This window comes from Mercurialis annua, linkage group LG4 (assembly GCF_937616625.2).
Source record: "Mercurialis annua linkage group LG4, ddMerAnnu1.2, whole genome shotgun sequence".
Lineage (NCBI taxonomy): Eukaryota > Viridiplantae > Streptophyta > Magnoliopsida > Malpighiales > Euphorbiaceae > Mercurialis > Mercurialis annua.
This window is the reverse complement of record NC_065573.1, coordinates 26,978,119-26,997,593: the sequence shown is the minus strand read 5'-3', so window position 1 is coordinate 26,997,593 and position 19,475 is coordinate 26,978,119. Positions and strand designations below refer to the sequence as shown.

General features: G+C 38.0%; 4 protein-coding genes across 5 annotated transcripts; 1 reads left to right on the top strand and 3 right to left on the bottom strand.

The window, feature by feature from the left end:
* Window positions 1–136: 136 nt before the first annotated feature.
* LOC126679269 (uncharacterized) lies at window positions 137–2,275 on the bottom strand. Its single transcript, XM_050374263.2, has 4 exons — window positions 1,904–2,275; window positions 1,749–1,827; window positions 1,582–1,669; window positions 137–1,499 (listed from the first exon to the last, which is right to left on the bottom strand). Exons 1-4 carry the CDS (start codon window positions 2,189–2,191, stop codon window positions 1,421–1,423), a joined length of 534 nt encoding a protein of 177 aa, XP_050230220.1. The 5' UTR covers window positions 2,192–2,275; the 3' UTR covers window positions 137–1,420.
* Window positions 2,276–2,553: 278 nt separating this feature from the next.
* Window positions 2,554–5,620, bottom strand: LOC126679268 (serine/arginine-rich splicing factor RS2Z33). 2 transcript variants are annotated; one of them, XM_050374261.2, is made up of 7 exons: window positions 5,502–5,620; window positions 4,930–5,043; window positions 4,182–4,221; window positions 3,946–4,041; window positions 3,504–3,691; window positions 3,303–3,383; window positions 2,554–3,196 (listed from the first exon to the last, which is right to left on the bottom strand). In XM_050374261.2, exons 2-7 carry the CDS (start codon window positions 5,034–5,036, stop codon window positions 2,770–2,772), a joined length of 939 nt encoding a protein of 312 aa, XP_050230218.1. In that variant the 5' UTR covers window positions 5,037–5,043; window positions 5,502–5,620; the 3' UTR covers window positions 2,554–2,769. The 2 variants fall into 2 exon arrangements, with proteins under 2 accessions (XP_050230218.1, XP_050230219.1); XM_050374262.2 differs by lacking the exon at window positions 5,502–5,620 and having other exon boundaries at window positions 4,182–4,464; window positions 4,930–5,046.
* Window positions 5,621–6,019: 399 nt separating this feature from the next.
* On the bottom strand, window positions 6,020–8,553 carry LOC126679267 (ABC transporter G family member 20). The gene has a single exon (XM_050374260.2). It carries the CDS (start codon window positions 8,343–8,345, stop codon window positions 6,174–6,176), a length of 2,172 nt encoding a protein of 723 aa, XP_050230217.1. The 5' UTR covers window positions 8,346–8,553; the 3' UTR covers window positions 6,020–6,173.
* Window positions 8,554–15,687: 7,134 nt separating this feature from the next.
* Window positions 15,688–19,403, top strand: LOC126677577 (subtilisin-like protease SBT5.4). The gene is made up of 10 exons (XM_050372265.2): window positions 15,688–16,004; window positions 16,332–16,429; window positions 16,516–16,680; window positions 16,766–16,862; window positions 16,940–17,468; window positions 17,549–17,643; window positions 17,722–17,967; window positions 18,207–18,321; window positions 18,405–18,618; window positions 18,707–19,403. The coding sequence occupies exons 1-10, from the start codon at window positions 15,808–15,810 to the stop codon at window positions 19,243–19,245; spliced, it is 2,295 nt and encodes a 764-aa protein (XP_050228222.1). The 5' UTR covers window positions 15,688–15,807; the 3' UTR covers window positions 19,246–19,403.
* Window positions 19,404–19,475: the final 72 nt, after the last annotated feature.

Here is a 19,475-nt window from a genome sequence, read left to right as displayed (position 1 = left end):
TACCTGCCTATATTTGTAAAAGGTTTTCAGGAAAACAAACCATATCCTTCTTTCTTGATATTTTACATGGAAATTTTGGTCTTTTTTATGCAAATGGTGGGCTACCTTCCTAGAAATATGCAAAACAAAAGGAAAATATGTAAAACTAACTTCTCAAGTAGTATAACAATCAGTACATTGCAGAACAAGAGTCTAGAACACATTTTGCACTCAAACAAGCTAACTAAATTCTCAGGCTTCTGGTTATAGGCAGGAAAAAGGCTCTTAAAGCATTGCCTGCCTGACCGCCTTTATCATCTCTTCACCTTTTTAGCATATCTGATTTCAGACATTTTGTTCACCACAAGTCATTGAGTTTCTGGTCAAACATGGCCAGTAACCCAAAATACCTTCGCAAACTCCCAGTTCATCCATATTGCAGCTAGTAGAGGGCCTTTGCCTGGCACAGTAATAGGAATCGTCCTCCATCTCATATTTAAACCAAGATTCATAGCCAGACCAAAGGCAATCATCCGTAGAGACCGAGCTCTCTGCACTATAATAGTTGTTTGTATGTTCTTCATTTTTGAACCAATCTTCTGTCTTCTGCGATTCATCAACATGGCCTCCGGTGTGACTGGAAAAAGAGCTATCGTCCATGTAGGGAGTGAATGCAAAGCAAGAATCGTACTCCCCATCCCAATTCCTCCAGCTGTTAAATCCGTGATGGCCATGATGGTAGGGGCTATCTAGAGAGCAGATTTCATATTTTGCATACAGCGAGTCCTGAATGGCACTCTCTTGATTAAGAGAAAAAGCATCTGATGCATCACAAAAGTAACCTATGGCCTCCAGAAATGGATGAAAGTCTTCATTGGTGTCATCAAGATCAAGATTATGAGAAAACATAGCGGTACAAGTCATCGCCAGACACTTACAAGGACAGAATTGAGAGGAGATGAGTATTATATAATAGAGGTCAAGGAGTAGAGAAAAGAACTGGGTGTCTAGGAGTTGTATCTGGATGTTTCTCAATGTAGCACCGCCCATTTGCTCGATGAGATTCCATTCTAACCTATCAATTCTTTCGGTGCATAGAGGAACTTTTGCAGCACCCCTTTTGGGAGAAAAAGAGGAACATAAAAAAGGACGGGGGCAACTTAATCCAAAGAGAGCATCTTTTTCATTTAGGATCACCAAAAGGCAGCTCCAATTTGGTTCCTCCCTTTTTATTATTCTACTGTAATATTCCATGTGTCAGAAGATACATAAATGTTGGAGCACTTACCATTTCATACATTTCTATTGGGACCAAATTATCGTTTTGTTCTCTAATTATCAAAACAAGGATAAAAATGGTGATTATACAACCAAAAGTAGCAAGCTTACATTTGAGTTAGTTTAGAATGCTGGCAGTTCATATGACAACCCCGTCATTGAACTAAGTAGAGTTAGCATTGAAAGTATCCAACTCCTTGGAATGAGGACCGTAGACAGACTTAATGGTGTCCCTGCAAGAACTGCAGCACACAAATACAATTAAGGGTCTGAAACAAAATAACAATACAAAGGAGGTTTAAGGATTAAAAAAGTTAGTTATACTTGCAAGCCACATTGTTGAATTTCTTCTTAGCAATGGCATAAAGCGACAGAAATACTTGTTCCTCCACTCGGCAGAAGTAAGGCCGGTCTTTCACAGAAAAGAAAATTGTTAAACTACTGTTAACTAAAACAAAACAGGAACTAATTAGATAGATAAAGCAGCACACCATTGTAAATAGAACATTTGCGGGTGCCTTTGTCGTAGTGTATACACCATCCATCTGTTCCAATTAAGCTTTTGTACAGCTGCCGCGTACTTATGTCAGTAGTCAAGATTGAAGAAAACAATTCTGTTTTCTGAAAAGAAAGAAATACAAAGCACCTCAATGTCGGCAGGGTCGGTAAATATTTCTTCAGGAGTGGCGAAGGAAGGGCCCTTGGCCAACTTGCAACAAGCACCGCAGCCTTCCACGCACCGCCATAGCTGCTCCGGCCGCTTCGAGCCAAACCCGGAGGAGCGCTCAGAAGGAGGAGATCTTTTAGCGTTGGTCTGCTTCAGTTTAAGCTGAGGAGGAGGAGATATTTTGGAGTTGGTGTTCCTTCCCCCGTGACGTGGGCGGTGGGCCGCCGATATGGTGGGCAGAGGGATGGCAGAAATATGGGAGGACATCTAATCCTGCTTATTTCTGATTCACCAATTGGAGGATAATGAGCCGCTGGGGGTTCATCAAGCCACAGCCACTACAACCACACCACCCTTATTCCATCCCTAAGTGAAGTTTTCCGTTCTAATTTAATTAAATAACAAAAATTTAAAAAAATGAGTTGCAACTTGCAAGATGCCCAAGGGTGAATATTTTTACATTAAATTATTTAACCTATACTATCATTTAATTTATATGAGAATATTTTAATTTAATTAGATTGTTGAACCATTTCAATCCTTAAATACATGTTGACGCAGTGTACTCACAAGCATGAAAATATGCATACCATCTCATTCATCATTTTTTAAAGGCGGCACTAAGAGTATACATCAACAGAAAACATTATCAAATTAAATAACAATTCACAAAGTAGCAGAAAATTGAAAATAAGATTACTCAATCCAAAAGTCCAGTCTCCACTATACTTTACTACTACCAGATCGCATAAAAAGTTATTGTTTCAATAACAGCATTAAAAACTAAAGGTCTCCTGCATGGGCACGGATGCACAATCCAGCAACACTTCTAATTCCTCCGGGAATTACGGTGATTCGCTGCCTCTTGGGGTGCGTGAGCGGGAGTGCGGACGGGAACGGGAGCGAGAGCGGGAACGGCGGTTGTCCTCATAGTCGTCATCAACAGGGCTCCTGTCATTCCTAGGACTGGGAGGACTGCGGCTACGACCATTTGTCTGAGCTGGGCTGCCATACCTCCCATCTCCAGGGCTCTTTCTGTCGGGGCTCCTACTCCTACTCCTCCTTGGGCTACTCCTCCTTGGGCTACCACTATAGTCAGATCTATCTTGTTGGTCATCTACTTTCCTGGATTTAGGAGATGGGCGTGGGCTGTCTCCATTAGGTGTTAGACTGCGCTTTCTACCCTTAGAGGGCACACCATTCTTTGGCTCACGGCTGAGAGACCTATTCTCATTCTCAATACTTCGCTCTCTCTTCGGCGACCTAGATCGACTGACAAAGCAGTAACATCCAGTTAACTAAGATTAACAAATCAAATAAGGTGGAAAGCAATATAATTGAACCCATGGTTGTAATGAGTTACTAAAACAAGACAAACCTGTAGCTCCGACCTCTGCTGTAACTTGGGCTACGACTTCTACCTCTGCGAGGAGATGGTGACTGAGAGTAACGGCTTCGTCTGAGAAAAAAGATATAAAAAATGACAAATCAAGGCCACTTCTAACTTTCAAATAATTCACCATAAATAATAAAAATAAGCTACAGCATCCAGTAACAAAGGAAAAAAGCTGAGGAATACTTCAGTTTCTTGGGACTGTTCTTGCAGTTTCTCTCTATATGTCCTCTTTCGCCACAACGGTAACACTTATTCTTCCAGTCTCCAGCTTTGCAATCTCGAGCCCAATGGCCATCTATTCCACAGTTAAAGCAACGCCCAGAACCCGGAGGAGGACCTCTTCCCACATACTCCCGGGAACCACGTGGAACCTGGCCAGCAAAAAGACAACATAAAAAAACAATTGGTCAATGAGTATCAACAGCTAAATTAAATTATAAACTTTTAAGGTGGCAAATTTTCCAAATCCACGAGTGCTAATGAAGATATAAATTGAGACCATAAGATATCAACGTGAATTTAATGTTGCAGTACAGAAATTTTTGGTTGATCAGAGTTCGATGATTTCACAACAAGCATTTTGTGGTACAATCTTTTACTTTAAAGATCAGGCCAGAAAACTTACTCCCTTTGCAAATTCCACAATGATACGGCTTCCATCACAATCCTTGCCATCTAAATGATATCTAGCATCGTCGGCATCTCGAGGATCGCTAAATTCCTGTCAAAGGAATAAGAAAGAACCAAACAAAGGAAACCACAATTTGTATAGCATAAGGTTATCTATACAGAAATAAACAAGTCTAAATCAAACTTTTGCAACAATTAATGCCATGATATGAGAAGAAAGAGGTCACTTACAACAAATGCATAGTCACGCTTCATATCCACATCCCGCACTCTGCGAAACGGTTGCCACAAACAGTAAGGCCATCATTACTTAAGAACTGCAAGTGTATGATACTTCACCCCTCATAGACGAACTAAACACCAGTTTGAGATTGTTGCCAAATCCATAAAAACACGCATTAACATAATAGAAAGTATCGCCAAAGTCTCCTATAACCCGGCAAGAATTTCCACCAATTCCACCATGGCAACCCTCTCACCATAGGCCTCCAGGTTAGGCAATAAGCCCAGAAACCTTCAACAAGATCATTCAAGTTAAAAAATGGACACCTAGGGCGACATGATTCCCATATAGATAACTGACAGTTAACAGAAATCAAGCTGCCAAAGGCTTATTTCTTCCTAAAAGTATTTGCAGCAGGATAACTGCATTGCTATTACGAGTAGGTGACAATCTCAGGAAATACCAGTTAGACAAAATAAGCACGGTGATTATGACCGGTCTGCTATCAAATGCCACTGAACAAGGTCATTCAAAGGGATGAGAACAGTAATAAAAACGTGTTTCTTGAGAAACTTTTGTAATTGGCGGGAGAAAAAAATATCACTTACAACTAATTCTTGCAACAGAGTAATAAACAATAAAATCTACTCTAACCCAAAAGAACAATATCAACTAACTGTCAGAACAAAGCACAGACAATAAACACTACCTTAGACCAAATGTCCCAAAAAGTATAAAAGACGTACAAAACATTACCTTCCATATTTGCTGAATAAGTATTCAAGGTCTCGTGATCGGGTGCGAGAAGCCAAGTGACCCACATAGAGACGTGTATTAGCATATCGATCATCATAACGCGGCATTTTCAAACTGCAAGAACAAAACATTACCATTAGATAATACAAGACATAAGGTCTCTAATACAAGCAATTTAAAAATTCAAATGACTTCAAAATATACATGACCCACAATGACTTTGAATAAAATTCCTCAAGGATACCCAAAAGGTAGTAAATTAGACAACATGAATTGAAGAAAACAAAAACTACAATCATAAGATTCCAATGAGGAGCTAACAAACCCCAATAATGAACAATTACAGAGGTGGAAACGCAGATCTGTAAAACTGAGGGTTCAAGAACATGTAAAAGAAGCGCGGCTTTTACTTATCAAATAATCAATTTGAAAGCAAGAAAAAAGATAAGCTTTTCCAATAAGCGATAGATAGCTAAACCCTAAAAATCTGATACAAAACAAAATTAGAAATTGAGACTAAAATTGAAAGAGGAAGAGCAAGCAATGAGACGTATGTAGTAATAATCACCAACCTGAGAAGAAGAGAAGTGAAATCCCCCAAATTGAATGGCTGGATTATTAGGTTTTCTTCGACAGACGAAATAAATTTGAATTCCTGATATTGGGTTACAGTAGAAACCTAAGGAACCGACAGCACTTTATTGCATATCAAATACCCTTCGTACGGCTAGGATCCCTTTTTCTTAATCCAACGGTTTAGTTCGCCCTCTACTTGGGCTCTGGTTCTACTCATTGCTCACAGCCCAACAATTAATTTACAAAATAATAAAATGTGTGCTACAATGTTTTAAATCCTTTTTTATTAACTGAAAATAGTCAATGGTCAATTGTCATATTATTAAAAGGAAACTGTAATCCAAAATTTTCAAAATCGTCCCCTTTTCAAAAAAGAACTGTAATCCAAATTTTTCAGAAGTGAATTAGCTATTCAGATTTTGCCTGTTTCATTGTGTAGGCTAAATTTTCCATAAATTTCTACTCCATCAAAATTACACAATATATAAAATAGGGTTTAAAAATTGCATCTACATATTTGAAACTAGAATTTTTTGATGAATTTATTTGATTTGATATCCATAAAACACTTGTTGTTGCCAACAAATTGAAAAAATATAGTACACTATATGAAATTCGAAGCAATAATAAAAGTGGTACAGCTAGCTAGCCTAAGCATGGGGATTATTTTAAGTCCTTTTGTTTTTGCTACCCAACAATAAAGTAAAATAAAACAACACTCTGAAGAAAAATCCCCAAGCAATGGTGATCCACAAGCAACTCCATTTGCTCAAATCTGTAATCCCATGTTCCCTCAATAGGTCAGGCCCGGTCACTATACATGTGCTACTCGTAATGTTCCTTCCTAAAGTTCCGCTTATGCTCTGCAGCAGTCGCAGTTTAATTGCCACCGGAACAGCACTCAACGGCGTGTTATCAAACATCTGCACTCCTCTGACGAAGCATTTCGTCGGATCCTCAAATTCATTCTGTAATGCTCCTTCAAACGGATACTTCACCAGCGACAGATAGTGAAACCATATCCAGTAGGCTGGAATTCTGTCCCGTGTTATGAAGAAGCCGCTGAATAGAAGGAAGTAAGCGAGGATGGCTACTACAACTGTGAAACCTAGCATAACATGGGATACAATTCCTGACAGGAATGTCACGAATGAGCTTCCGGCCCAGAATGCTGATAGGATTGTTAGCAAGTAGAAAACGAAACCTGATGCCCCGCCGGCCAGCCCTACTGTCCAGTATGTTGTAGCGGCAAAGGCTATTGACAGAATTATGAGAGAGGGGATGTCGATTAGAGAGTGAGCCAGAACGTAAGACGATCTTCGATAAGCGTTATAGGCAGTTTCTCTCATAAATATGTAACGTTCTTGGAGAAACGCAGGGATTGATTCTGCACATGTGTAGTATGTTGTGGACATGGCAAATGCGAAAAAGCCGAGTCTCTCTTGCGCACCTCTCGGAGAGTTGTCGACATGCCAGAACATGGTAGCCAAGATCGCACCGGTAACAAAAACAGCACCAAATCGAATTCCGAACAACTCAGGCGTTCTTCTGGAGTTTGTGAGTGATCTTTTGGCTATCACTAACATTTCAGCCCAAAATGGATTGGCAAATGTTGGAACTGAAGATGAGAAATTGGAATCATTTGTGGCGCCGGAGACCAGTTTGCCCTTGGAGATGCTTGCACTTATTGCGTCTTTCAGGGAAAGCTTGGACGATTCGCAGATGAGTTTTGTTGGATTTTTCATGGCTTGCCATGCCTTGTTGAATTCGACTAACGTTCTTGTTCCGCCTGGAATTTCTTCTAGCTCTCGGATCAAATCCAGAGCAAACTCTGTTCGGTTTTCATTCTCCGGAATTGGATGCCCGAATTGTTCAAAGAATTCAGGGAGACTACTTGGATGGCCGCCGTAGACTGTTTGACCGTGCGAAAGGAAGATCAAGCGGTCCAGCAAGCCGAGGATTCTGTAACTAGGCTGATGCACAGACATGATGACAATGCTTCCGCTTTGGGCAATTCTCTGTAAAACCTTAACAACCATAAAAGCGCTAGTGGAATCGAGTCCTGAGGTTGGCTCATCGAGAAACAGAAGAATCGGGTCGTGAACTATGTCAGTTCCAATCGAAACCCTCCTCCTTTCGCCTCCGGAAACCCCTCTATGCCCTTCATCACCGATCACAGTGTTGGCCGCGCTGCGTAGGCCTAATTGATCGATCAAGGCTTGAACTCTAGCCTTTTTTTTCGACTTGGAGAGGGATCGAGGAAGCCTGAATTCAGCAGAGAACATGAGAGTCTCTTCGACAGTCAACATGGGGAACAAGAGGTCATCTTGCATCACATAGGCAGATATCACTTTCAACAGCCTCGACTCCAAAACCTCGCCATTCAAAGTGACAGACCCTTTCAAGCTGTCTTTCGAAATGCGGTCGGCAAGCGCATCAATCAATGTGGATTTCCCTGATCCACTTGCTCCAAGAACAGCCATAATTTCCCCTTCTCTGGCTTCTCCGCAGATATCATTCAATAAAAGTTTCATCCCATTGTCATCAGAGGACTTATTTAACGACAGTTTCTGGCCAACTTTGACACTGTAAGATAAGTTACTAAAAGAGAGCACAAAAGGGTACGGTGATGGAGGCATGGAGCTGCACGCATAGCCGAATTCCAAGGGTTGATGATGGATGGGACTAAGAGACGTGTCGATCCGAGCATCTTCGACGCGTTTAAGCAGGTCGGCAAGGGTGGATTTGGACGTTCTCTGATAGTTTTGGAGCTCCATTTGATGGGCAGAGTTAAAGAGAGGCAGGTGGTTGCCACCGCCGAAGGTATTTTCCTGTGACATGCTCAAACGTTATGGTTGATGTTTAGTTGGAACTTTGGTTTGCAAACAATTTATAGAAAGAGAGTAAGTAAGTTTGGTAAATCTATAAATTTTTGAGCATTCAACCACTGTGTGATATCATGTAATGTGGGCAGTAGGTGAAACAAGTTGTAATAAATTAGCTCTACACATTTTGGTATTGGCAATACCAAGTCTTTAAAAGGCTGTTATGTTTATAGAATAAAATCCTCGTTTAGCTTGAAGATTATGGTGAGCTGTCAGGATCAAATTAAGGATAAATTACACTCTCTTCTTAATTATTGAGTCATTAGTGCTTCACGTTAATCTCCCATGTTTTAGTTTTTAATAGGATTTTATTGTGGCTTGTAAAATATTATAGTCTGAAAGAGGAAGAGCTAGTTAATGTGGAATTGTTTCGTGTGATGTTTGCAAATGCATTTGTTATACTATGGTTGGACTTTAAGGCCCCGTTCTTAGCGGTGGTGAACCAACTTTTCTTCATCACACGCCTTCTTTTCCTTACGAAACCCCTCATTTTCCCATATGGTTATAAGCAAGGGCATAAACGAATCTAGCCAACTCACAAATTAGAGATTGACTAAAAAAAAGAAATTAAGTCGATAAATTTTTGAAATTGATTCAATTAATATCGAATCTGAGTCCGAATTTGAGCTACTCGAGTTAATTATTGAGTCGAGTTCGAGCATTAATTTTTTTTTAGTTTTAGGTAATGTACTTCTTTACACTATATAATTATATATATTTATAAAATTCCTTTATTTTTAAATTGGTTTAATTAAAGATATTTATACAGATAATCGAGTCGAGTCAAACTCAAATCTTAATTATTTTACCGAGTTTGAGATCGATCGCATTTAATGAAACTCGATTAATTAGTTTGAACTGGGTTTTGAGTTTCATATTTTAGAATTGAATCGAGTTCAAGTTTGAACGTATTTTGAATTGACTAGAATCAATTATACCCCTACTTATAAGGATTAGTATCTCTCACGTCAAGATAAATTAACTCACATTTAGTTATGATAATTTATTAGAGATATTATTCTATAGTTTTAAGTAAATTGATTCCATGATTACATAAAGTGAACGCGTTTCGGCGCAACAATGATCCAATTTGAGAATTAATTGATCTAAAATTAAAATTATAGAGTATTGTCTTTCATTAACTAAAATGATCATATGTAGGGGTGAGCATTAAACGGTCAAAACCGAATAACCGAACCAAATTAATCAAACCGAAATATAATTTGAAAATATGGTTCGATTACGGTCCGTATTTTTAAAATTTTGACTATTCGGTTCGGTTTACGGTTTTTACAAAAAAATAACCGTAATAACCGAACCGACCGTATTTAAAAATTACGTTGTTTTAAACTTTCATATACACACATTTATATATTAAATTTGTTTAATTTTATAATTTTATAATAAAAAACGATAAATATAGATTTAATTTAAAGCACATGTACTCTCTAGGTTAAATTTTTCCATTTTTTTATTTATTTTTTAAAAAACTGTTTTTTTTTTCTTTCTAAAAACCATACAAAAAATATTACGGTTTTCGACCGAACCGAACCGAACCGAACCGTAATATTTCGGTTTGGTCAATACGGTTTTGATATAATTTGGTTAATACGGTTCGGTGACCGAAATTTTTAAAAAACCGAACGGTTTTGAATTTTTGGACGGTTCGATGACCGAACCGACCGTTGCTCACCCCTAATCATATGTGACTTAATCGATATTGATATACAAATATAAGGACCGCAACTACTCTTTGTTGGTTGAACTTTATAATAGAATTTTAGGCTAATAATCACCCATGGCACCTCAACTTTAAGGGTACGGGCGCTAAACCCCCTGATGTTTAAAAACGGGCGCTAAACCCCCTGATCTTTGTGGCGGCGCTCACTAAACCCCTTTTGGACGAAATATGACCAAAATACCCCTGACGCCGTTCTTCCTGGTCAACTGACTTTTTTTTTCAAAAAAAAATAAATAAATAGTGCTGCCACGTCAGCTGCCACGTCACCAAACTACCCTAAAAAATTAAAACACCTAAAATACCCCTAAAACACCCAACCCAATCAAATCAACCCAATAACATCCAACCAAACCACTTTCACCCGAACCACCACCCCACCGCTCTCCGGCCACCACGTCCGACCACCGCCATGGACGAAACATTTTCCGGCCGGTCTGTTCTTCGTGGAAGAACAGATCCCAGGCCTGTTCTTCCACGAAGAACAGACCTTGGATCTGTTCTTCGTGGAAGAACAGATCCGGTCTGTTCTTCCACGAAGAACAGACCCAGATGGGTCTGTTCTTCGTGGAAGAACAGATCCGTCGTTCTTCCACGATGACCGGAAAATTTTCCGGTCATCTCGGAGAAGATGACCGGAAAATTTTCCGGCGGTGGTCGGGTGGCGGGTGGGGTGGTGGTTGGGTCGGTTTTTGGGTTGATAGATTGGTTTATATTAAATTGGGTTGGTTTGATTTTTTTTTAAATTAAATTAGGGGTATTTTGGGTTTTTCAAATTTTTAAGATATATTTCTGACGTGTCAGATGATATGACAGTGTCAGAATTTTTTTTTAAAATGTCAGTTGACTGAAAAAACGGCGCCAGGGGTATTTTGGTCATATTTCGTCCAAAAGGGGTTTTGTGAGCGCCGACACAAAGCTTAGGGGGTTTAGCGCCCGTTTTTAAACATCAGGGGATTTAGCGCCCGTACCCCTAAAGTTGAGGGGCCATGGGTGATTATTAGCCATAATTTTAGAACTATAATATAATAACAGTGGTAGGTATGGAAGTTGTGGACTCAAGTCTCAGGATGTTCATCTGCTGTAGACTAATGAATTATGCTAAACCCCACAAGAAAGATAAAAGTTCCTAGTAATGAAGTGAAAGAGTGTTGGGATTAACAAAACTATAAATAATTAGTCTCTAATGAACCTACAAATAAAAATCTCTTGTTTCATTTGGAGGATATATATGAATTTTTTTAAAGTGAAAAATTTCAATTTAAACAAATGGGTACATTTAAAATTTAAGAAAAGGATAAAATTAATAATTTTTAAAGTTTAGGATACAAAAATAAAAAATAAAAAATTGAAGTGTTTTTGGATGATTAAACCTTTCTTCTAATACATAAGACTCTAAATTGAACACTTTTAACACGCATCTAACGCACAGAGATTAAAAACAAATTAGCATTAGCTGATGATGGTTGTTACAATGTTCCTAAGTAGGACAAACACACTTACAAAATGATGCAACTCCCATGTCTAAATTCCTCATTTTCACTGTACAACTGGAATAATCCAAAATCAATTATTCCTCACCAAAATTCTTAATGCAAAACCTAGTAATTCTTAATTGACTCCTCAGCTTTCCAGTTAAGATCAAACTCTTACTCATAAGGAAATAGGGCCTGGTCAAACTGATGATGAAATACAGATAATGTAGATTTGGTCAGCCATGTTGTCCTTGAGAGCAGTGTTTAAAAAACCGAATCGGCCAAACCGGGAGGCCACCGGTTCACAGTTCAGCTTAACTGGCTGAATAAACTTATAAAAAATATTAGTTTTTGGATATGGTGCATGATCAGTGTTTAAAAGACTGAACTGGTCGCCAAGTCGGTGAGGCCACCAATTCCCGGTTTAATCGGTTTAACCGCCGGTTCAACTGGATGAGTAAATTATATTGTAAAAAATAAGATTTTAGACATGGTTTGTTTCAACTGGTTCAATGACCGCTTCAATGGGTAGTCCAGTCTGAGTCATTCGGTTCAATCCTGATCAACCTGATCGGACCATATTTTTGGTTTTTAGGCTCATTTGGACTAGACAACATGCCGGTTCGGTTCAGGTTTTTTATTCATTTTATAAGAACCGCCAGTTACACCGTTAACCGCCGGTTCAATCACTGGTTCAGTTCAGTTCTTCCAGATTGGAATGACTAATTTTCGGCTCAACCAGCTAGTCCGGTTTTTTAATCACTTCTCCTTTTCAATTTACCAAAACTGTTTCACATTTCACATTACATTTTAGTAAAAAGAAAGTAGGTGGGATTTCTACTTGCAGAATATGGGATGAAAAGAGGATATAACATGCCAAATTCTGATTATGGTACTAATAAATGCGCCTCTGTTTAATTTAAATGTCGCTAATCTTTCACTGGGAACCACTTTCTAAATTAAAATTTAAGGCTCACTCAAATTTTCCTGCAATTGCTTCATCATGTTGGCTCCGTTTAACACAATTACAAAGTTGATTTGACCCTCCAAGAAACAATAATATTGGACCCTGCCAGAATTGCTCATCTGCTAAGTTGCATATGACAGCCTCAGGATTCAGTCCAGCTTCACCATTCAATCAATTAGTTTCATAATTGATTCCTTGGTACACAAGGAATTTAAGGAACTTAAAGTGAATCCTTTTGTTGCAGCAGCAATATATATAATCTTGCTGGTATTTATTAATTTTCCTAAGAATATGATTATATGAGGAGCAACATATTCATAACATAAATTCTGGCTTTATAAGGATCAGAAATATTTATATATTATTATATGGTGATTATGGATCCATTACACACAACTCAATCCCGTTTATATTTCCAGATGGTTACCATGAACGGACCTTTTGAATTGCACGTTGATCTGTTGTTTCTCCTGAAACATGTATTTTAAACATTCTGTAATGGAACTCTTAAAATTGAGGGTTTTTGTCCGGATTTGTGCCTCCCACCCCCAGCCCGCTATCTGAGATAGCGGGCTGCTCGTTTTTAGCACCAGCCCGCCATATGAGATGGCGGGCTGGTAGCTAATTAGGGTGATTAGCTTAATCACCCTAATTAGCACCAGCCCGCCATCTCATATGGCGGGCTGGTTCCTGATCCCCAATCATTGGGGATCAGCTCAATGATTGGGGAGAGAGTAATTAACTCTCTCCCCAATCATTTAAAGCAAATAATGATTGGGCAATAACTGCCCAATCAGTTTTTTTTTTTTTTTTTTAAAAAAATCTGATTTAACCAATGAATTTTAATTTACGTTAACTATTTTCGGGTTATTTTCGAACACTTCCGAGCGTTATTTTATAAAAAAAATTTAAAGAATATTGTAGTTAACCTTTCAAACTTTTAATATTTAAAGGTATTTTTATAAAAATGTTTGTTATTAGTATAAAGTGAGAAATTGTAAAAGAAATGATGTAAAAATGATAAATACTTTTTAAAGCGGTGTATTTGACATATAAGCACAACCACAAGGATGCAATAGCAAAAACAGCAGAATATAATAGAAGCTCAACTTTTGAAAAATAGAAAATATGATAAATTAGGTTAAATAAAGCAAATTAAAAAAATTTACGCTTAAACATATCGGTTATGTTTGGTATATATAATAGGTGCATAATAAAATAATTATTATATATAAAATGATTATTATTTACTTTAGTTCACGCAATAGTTATCACATAGGTGCTATGTTTACAGCATTTTTGTCTGTCGCCAGTGCTCTAGGTACTCCTCCATATTTTGGTGCCATGGTACTGGCATTTCTTTCAAACCTCATGAGTGGTCTAACACACTACGGCATTGGATCTGCACCCGTATTTTACGGTGCCAACTACGTACCTCTCGCCCAGTGGTGGGGTTACGGGTTCCTCATATCTATTGTCAACCTTTTAATCTGGCTTGGAGTTGGAGGAGTTTGGTGGAAGTTTATCGGATTATGGTAAAGTGTGCTGATAATCTCGATAGGAATATGATATAGAACTACAATTTCGACAGAGATTAGATATGTAAACTTTTTGGTATATGGTGTAGAAAGTGCTCACAATTGGACGAGTGATACCTTACAAGAGAATTCTTTTTGAGGCAATTCTATTCAACTTGGGTTGCCAACTTGCCAATATGCATATCTTTATCAAACCTTTTAATGTGATTTGGAGCAAATTATCTTTTAACTCTTATTTTTATTATTTTTCCTGATGAGGATATGCATGCGATACTGAGTGGAAAGGGGATCCACATCAAATCTGCAAAGCATAAAAAAATAAAGTTAAACTAATGGATTTAGAAATCCAATCCAGACCACTATTTGCATTAATAAAGAATGAACCTTCAGTGCAAGACAAAGTCAAGATACAGGCTAATTTGGATTTGAGAATATTTTATTGGATATTATAATTATCAATTAAAAATAAATGGATATAATCAATTTATTAATATTAATAAGGGAAAATTGTCATAAACGTGTGGGCCGAGGATCACCTATACCCTTATGGTATGGAAAGGTGCAAACATTGTCATTAACATTTTTAAAAGGGTTTTTTTTAGGTCACTAACGTTTTTTCAAGGGTCATATATGCACCAAACGATAATAAGTGTAAGGGCCTAAACGGGTCCGTTTTAAAATATTAATGGCATGTTTGTACCTATCCGAATAACCATAATGGTATAGGTGATCTAGCTCAAACGTTAGGATCATATATGACCCTTTTTCCTAATAATAAAGCTCGGAATTGTCCGAAAATAACCCAAAAATAGTTAACGTAAATTAAAATTCATTGGTTAAATAAGATTTTTTTTTAAAAAAAAATGCCCAATCATTATTTGCTTTAAATGATTGGGGAGAGAGTTAATTACTCTCTCCCCAATCATTGAGTTGATCCCCAATGATTGGGGATCAGGAACCAGCCCGCCATATGAGATGGCGGGCTGGTGCTAATTAGGGTGATTAAGCTAATCACCCTAATTAGCTACCAGCCCGCCATCTCATATGGCGGGCTGGTGCTAAAAATGAGCAGCCCGCTATCTCAGATAGCGGGCTGGGGGTGGGAGGCACAAATTCGGAATATTTGTGTCTTTCAGACACAAATATGTCAAAAACCCTAAAATTGAAACCAGCGTTTTTTCACGTATAAAGAAAACAGGACTCGGAATGAAACTGTCGGAGAAAAGAAAGAAATTGATGTGCCTTGGAATTCTATATTCAATGAATCACTATCGTAAACGAACTCAAAAAGATGAAATAAGATTGAAAAAATCGCTACATGAGACTATTTCCATAGGAAATTCTTACCTAGATGAAATAAGATTGAAAAAAATTGTCGGACTAGCTAAGATTTGAAATTAATAATACTACGACATGATCTGATCTGATTTTCAGGCTAAGATAAGTCTACTAATACGCTATATATCAGTAGGTATCATATAGAAACACGATCTCTGCTACTTTGGAGTTTCTTTATACTCACGCACCACGAAACAATCTTTACGTTGTTTAGAACTCTTACCCTTGCAGTATTCTATTACTCGTACATTTGTGTTATTTCACGTTGACTTCAAAAACTTCTCCATAAATAAATTAACTCGGATCACTTCAAATCATATAAACACTCTCGTGATAATTATTTCTCTCTGCAACAATCACAATGTTGCTTTCAAAGGTTTCGTCAGTACTTCTGTTTTGCAGCTTATGGTGTTTGTTTCATGCATTGTCAGCTTCTGCTATTAAACAGCCGTACGTAGTTTACTTGGGATCCCATAATCATGGCCCTGAAGCTTCTGAGGCTGATTTTCATGCTGCTACCGATTCTCATTATGAGTTTCTTGCCTCCTTTTTGGGAAGGTATAATCCGAAACCTTAATTTATAGACAAAATGCACATTACTATCCACAACTTCAACATTTTTGTCAAATATACCATGATCTTGCCAGGCTCATTTGGACCTATATGTTCCTTAAGGTTGTATGCGCCAGTAGGATAAATATTGTAAATGCAGACGAATAACATATCTAGTGAAAATAAAAAAGATATGGACCGAGAGCTTACAAAATTTAAAAATCATGGTATATTGGCAAAAACACTAAATTATGGATAATTAGGTTCATTAAATTTTGTTATAAATATGTATATGTGTTTGATTATATGATTTAATTATTTGTTTTGAATCAGTGATGAAAAAGCCAGAGATTCACTCATTAACTCGTATCAAAGGAATATCAATGGATTTTCTGCATTGCTTGATGAGGAAGAGGCAGCTGAAATTGCAAGTTAATATATATTCTACACTAATCTAATTAATTCATAGAGCTTTTTACAATTTGATATATATTACTTACACTTGTTTATGTTGCAGAGAATCCAAAAGTTGTGTCAGTTTTCGTCAGCCAGGCGAAAAAATTGCACACATCACATTCATGGGAGTTTATGATGCAGGAAAAGAATGATATCGTCAAGGCCGATTCCTTATGGGAGAAAGCCGATTTCGGTAAAGATGTCATTATTGCTAACCTCGACACAGGTATTCCTTTAATAGACTGTTTTAGACCTCAACATTTTTAAAATTAGATTTGGTAGTGAAATTCACATGTGTATAATTGAATTAGGTGTATGGCCGGAACTGAAAAGCTTCAGCGAGGAAGGTTATGGACCTGTGCCAGCAAGATGGAAAGGCTTATGCGAGAAAGGAGTATCTTGCAACAAGTTGGAACTACTTAATTTTTTTTGTTGATAAGTTTTTATATATATGTAAATCTATGTTAATTGATGTACTTTTGTAGGAAACTTATTGGAGGAAAACACTTCAGCAAAGGTTACATGGCGGCTTTTGGTGCTGGTGCGCTGAATTCTTCTATAAACAATCCCCGTGACTATGAAGGACATGGAACTCACACGCTATCAACAGCCGGTGGTGATTTTGTTCATGGAGCCACTGTGTTTGGATTGGTGAATTTAACTTTAAAAGGCGGTTCTCCTAAATCTAGAGTAGCTTCTTACAAGGTGTGCTGGGTAGGAGGGTGCTATGATAGTGATATGGTGGAAGCTTTCGACCATGCTATTCACGATGGGGTCGATGTGATCTCCATGTCTGTTGGGGGTCTTCCTTCCGATTATTTATCGGATAGTATTGCAATTGGTTCGTTTCATGCTGTCAAGAAGGGTATTGTTGTTGTTTGCTCTGCAGGAAATGATGGACCATTTCCTGGATCCGTTTCCAATCTTGCCCCTTGGATTATAACTGTCGGAGCAAGTACCTTGGATCGAAATTTCGAATCATTTGTTTATCTCGGAGATGGACGACGCCTTCTGGTAATATTTCATCAGTCACAAATGCTATTTTGTATATACTAATTTGCATTCGGATGATAATATTTCAAATTGCATATCAGGGTGCAAGTGTTTCTGAGGGTACGCCTAAGAACAAACTTTTACCACTCATCTCTGGATCGATGGCTAAGGCTGCAAATGCATCTTCTGTCGACGCGTAAGAACAACTAAATGTAAACATATTCAATTAGGTGTATGGTATTATTGGAGTTTGACATGGTTTTTAATAATGCAGTGAGCAATGCAAACAGGGTTCATTAGATCCGATGAAAGCGAAGGGCAAGATCGTGGCTTGCAAGATAGTGGACTATGTTAGACTATATAAGAGTGTATATGCTGCTGAGGCTGGTGCAGTTGGGATGATCCTTTACAATGATATAATAGCTGGGAATGCTACTTATGTTGATCCTCATGTTCTTCCAGCTACACATATCAACTATACTGATGGCCTTGCTCTCCTCTCCTACATTAACAATTCCAGGTATATATAAATATATATTGTGGAACATATAAGTGGAAATGGACCGACTAATTCATTGCCTTAGAATTTTGGATTGAATACCGTGTTCGGCCCACGGTTATGTGGTTCCCATTCTTGTATGAGTCTTATGAATGTACTCTCCATATACATTCTGCTCTTTGGACCAACAATATATAGACAACTTTTTTTATCTTATCATATATACATATCTCAAGCTTATTTTGTACATTTTTTTGTAGCAATCCCACTGGATCTATTTCTGCTCCGAATCAAGTATTTGGCGTGGAGCCTGCTCCATACGTGGCTGGATTTTCCTCTATTGGTCCTAATACCATCACCCCCGAGATCCTCAAGGTCTCATTGCAAATGGATACTTGGTTGATTGAATTATGAATTACATATATATTAACATTAGAAAATGAATGTTTATGTTTCAGCCTGATATAACTGCCCCTGGAGAGTATATCCTAGCTGGCTACACCGGAGCAATTAGCCCGAGTCGTATAGATTACGACAAGCGTAGGGTTCCTTACACCATTATGTCTGGAACATCCATGGCTTGCCCTCATGTTGCTGGAGTTGTTGGTCTTCTTCGAAAGCTTCACCCTGACTGGAGTCCTGCAGCAATCAGATCCGCAATCTCTACTTCCGGTAATTAACCAACATTGCTTACTACAACTAATTCTAATGCTGAAATGAAATGTTTCTAAGTTTTTGATAAATGTATGATCTTTGGCAGCGAGAACAAGAGATAACACAATGCATCCAATGCTTATCGGATACACTTTAGAAAAATCAACACCGTTGGGTCATGGTTCAGGACATATCAGACCAAACCGTGCCATGGATCCAGGGTTGGTCTACGACTTGACGGAGTCTGATTACTTGGACTTCCTCTGTGCCCAGGGCTACAACGAAACCTCCATCAAAGCCTTGAACAATGATTCTTACAAATGCCCAAAATCAGCTAGTTTTCTTGATTTCAACTACCCTTCTATAACCATTCCTAAGCTGTCAGGTACCGTTACTACCACAAGGAAGTTGAAGAATGTGGGTTCACCAGGGAAGTATCAAGTTATTATTAAAGCGCCATATGGAATCTGGGTTTCGGTTGAACCAAGTGCTTTGGTGTTTGAGAATGTCGGAGAAGAGAAGAGTTTTAAGGTTAGCTTCAAGGCTAAGTGGGACGGTGCTGCTAAAGACTATGCATTTGGAGGTCTCACATGGACCGATGGTTCCCATTATGTCAGGAGTCCGATTGTAGTCCGTGCTGCTTAATTTAGTTTGTTTTTTTAGTTTAGTTTAGATTAGATGGTAGTCAAAAAACCTAATGATTAGTTCTAGATGGTTAAAAATCTATCTTAATTTATCTTTTTTATTTTTTCATAATTATTGGAAATCAGTTCTTACTTCTCAATCAACTCGATTGAAAGCTATGTTTTGTTCAGCTTCTATATTTGCTTGTTCTACTTAGTTTCATTAATATCATGCTTGACTTATTCAAAAAA